General features: G+C 49.5%; 1 protein-coding gene across 1 annotated transcript in view; it reads right to left on the reverse strand.

Annotated features, from left to right (window-relative positions):
* LOC104290435 (trichohyalin-like) overlaps window positions 1-1,945 on the reverse strand; it is a 12,099-nt gene extending 10,154 nt beyond the window's left edge. The window contains exons 1-2 of the mRNA XM_009889529.1: window positions 1,808-1,945; window positions 81-1,312 (exon numbers count right to left, since the gene is read on the reverse strand). Of these exons, the coding sequence (XP_009887831.1) occupies window positions 81-1,312; window positions 1,808-1,945 (1,370 nt within the window). The remainder of the gene's footprint in view (window positions 1-80; window positions 1,313-1,807) is intronic.
* Window positions 1,946-2,517: the final 572 nt, after the last annotated feature.

Below are 2,517 nucleotides of genomic sequence, written 5' to 3' on the forward strand. Positions count from 1 at the left end.
AAATTGCCCCACGTTGGCTTTTCACGTCGGTTTCTCCTGCCGCTACGGCGGTCTCGCGTGTCCTTTCGTATCTCACCGACTCACGGTGTCTCCTGCCGTCATCTTCGGGCTCGCCTTCCTGACAGTCACGTCTCTCGCGTCTCTCTCTCTGGTCGGTGGTGGCAGCTCGCTCTTCCCTTTCGCGTGCCTGGCGGCTGCGGCGCTCATAGACCTCCAGCTCCAGCTCCCGTTGGCGATCGACCCTCCTCTCGTGCATGGGCTCTTTTCTCCTTTCTTCATCTTGTTCTTCACACTTCTTATCCTCATTGATGTCTGTATCCTTTTCTGGATAGTGAAGGTCATGTTTATTGTTTTTCCCTCTTTCAGAGATATTTCTTTTTGGCTCACAGGTCTCATAGTACCGGAGGTCAACTTCTAGCTGTTCCATTATATATGACTGATGTGGGCGTCTTGAGTCTAGACATTCAGGTTCACGTGGCTGGTGGCTGCTGTGTTCAAGTGAGTTTTGTTTCAGCTCACGTAGGTTGTAGCGGTTTCTCTCTTCTGTGAGTAATTCAGGTTTACGTAGCTGATTGTGACTTCCTCTATCTGCTTTTTGTGGCCACTGGTTTTTTTGATCATATGCTGGTAGTGCTGTCTCATGTTGGTGATGGCTACTACACCGGTTTGGCAGTGGTTGAGATTCACTGGTCTGGCTGAGACTCCTCACATCTGCCATTTGTTCTGGCTGCGTCCTGTCTTCATTTTGCCTCTCATCTTCCTGCACTCTGGGTTCATGCGCTAGCAAGCTGCCATGCTTGCAGAGCTGTACATCTCTTTGTCTGTCTGGCTCCGGTGGCTGACGTCTTCTCTGGCTGTTCCGGTGGTCACATGGCTCTTGGCTTCGTTCTTCGTATACCTGAGGGTCTGGGTCCCCCGGCCCTCCTCTTCGTTTTGCATAATTTCTGCTTGGTGTGTTACGTTGCTGGTGGTGACTCCCTGTTTCGTCTGTTGTTCCAAGCTCATTGACCCTGGTTTCTCGTTGCAGCTCATGTTCACAGGCGGGATGATGATAACTCTCATAATTTTGTCGTTCCTCCTCCTGGAGCTGCCGATGGTTCCCTCTGTTCTTAGTTTCAGGCTCTTGGAGTGACTTGCCACTGGTTGTCAGCTTTGTTCTTTGCAGAAGCCATGGTCCCTTTGGCAGGTACCAGTAGCAGGCCTTAGCCACTTTGAACACCAAAAGCAGGAACTCATTAAAATCTATTTTCCCGTCACCATCCCACTCCAGAAACTGCAGAATCTTGTCAATCATCTGAGGGTCACGAGGCTTCTGCAGGGAAAACACACACAGGGAGAAAAAAAAAGGGGGGATTTTAGCCTTCTTGCTCTTTGTCAGGGAAATGCAAAGATAGGAGTAATTGCAATCTTTTCTTCTTCCATCCTTCACACCTTCACTTTTATAGCTCAGCAACAGCCCCATGCCTTTGTTCTCCATTTTCCTGGTTGTTCCCTGGATGCAGCTAACCAGCTCTCTTCACTTTGGGGTAAGCTGAATCCCTCTACCAGATGCATTTCCTTCCTACCTTTGAAAGAAAACCATACCTCCCCATGGTTCGTTCTCCAGCTTTTTCCCCATTTGCTCATGGCAAAGTGGGTTGGAAGAGCTGCCAAAGCAGTCAGCGCAAAGGAACGCAACTGCTGCTCCCCTTTGTTGAAAGCCTCCCCATCCCACTGTTGTAAGAATCAGCCTCTCTCCAGAAGGAGATTCTGCAGCCCGTGCGCTCCAGTCTTGGCCTCAAGCCCTCCCCCTTGCAGCAGCACTCACAGCTATGACATCTGCAAACTCCTTCTGGATTAGTTCTTTCATCTTCCATCGGCTGAGGTTGGAGCAGTCTCCATCTTCCTTTGCATGTTGGTGAAAGACACTGATGATGGTGGAAATGCTGTCTAAGAAGTGAGACATCTTCCTGCAGATTCAAGCAAGCCTGCAAGAAAAGGAACAGACCTAAGGCTGGGAGATTTGCTTACCTATGAGCACAAAAGGAGGAGGGAGAACTTCAAAGAAGAAATTTAAATGCTTAGGGGTTTTAGTGGGATGGGGAGTGTCCTCCAACTTGTCTACTGACGTATTGGAATGACGTTTGATAGTGGATGGCAGGATGCCTGCATTTATGGATCTCAGGGAGGGGACTGGGGATGGTGACTCAAGAGATGCCCCAAGGACCCGTCCCCATGGGGCTCTACCCCATACGGTAGTACATGGGTACTTATGTTTCCATCTGCTATCTCTGCCTGCAACTGAGATACTCTGGCTTCTCTGGAGCAGGTTAGAGGATGTCTAATGCAGTGCTGGCATGGCCTGAGACAACATCTAGCTGGGTCAGAGACAGGTAGAGTGCTTACAGGGAGTTAAAACAAGCCCTGTGGCTGATGCTTCTGTGACCTGTAGTCATCCAAACCAATTGATAAAACTTTCTTCACAGCATCAGTTCATTGGCAAATAGATTTTGGCCACTGGGGAACTGTCAGATCATC

The sequence above is a fragment of the Charadrius vociferus genome, unplaced genomic scaffold (genome assembly GCF_000708025.1).
Source record: "Charadrius vociferus isolate BGI_N301 unplaced genomic scaffold, ASM70802v2 scaffold128, whole genome shotgun sequence".
Classification (NCBI taxonomy): Eukaryota; Metazoa; Chordata; class Aves; order Charadriiformes; family Charadriidae; genus Charadrius; species Charadrius vociferus.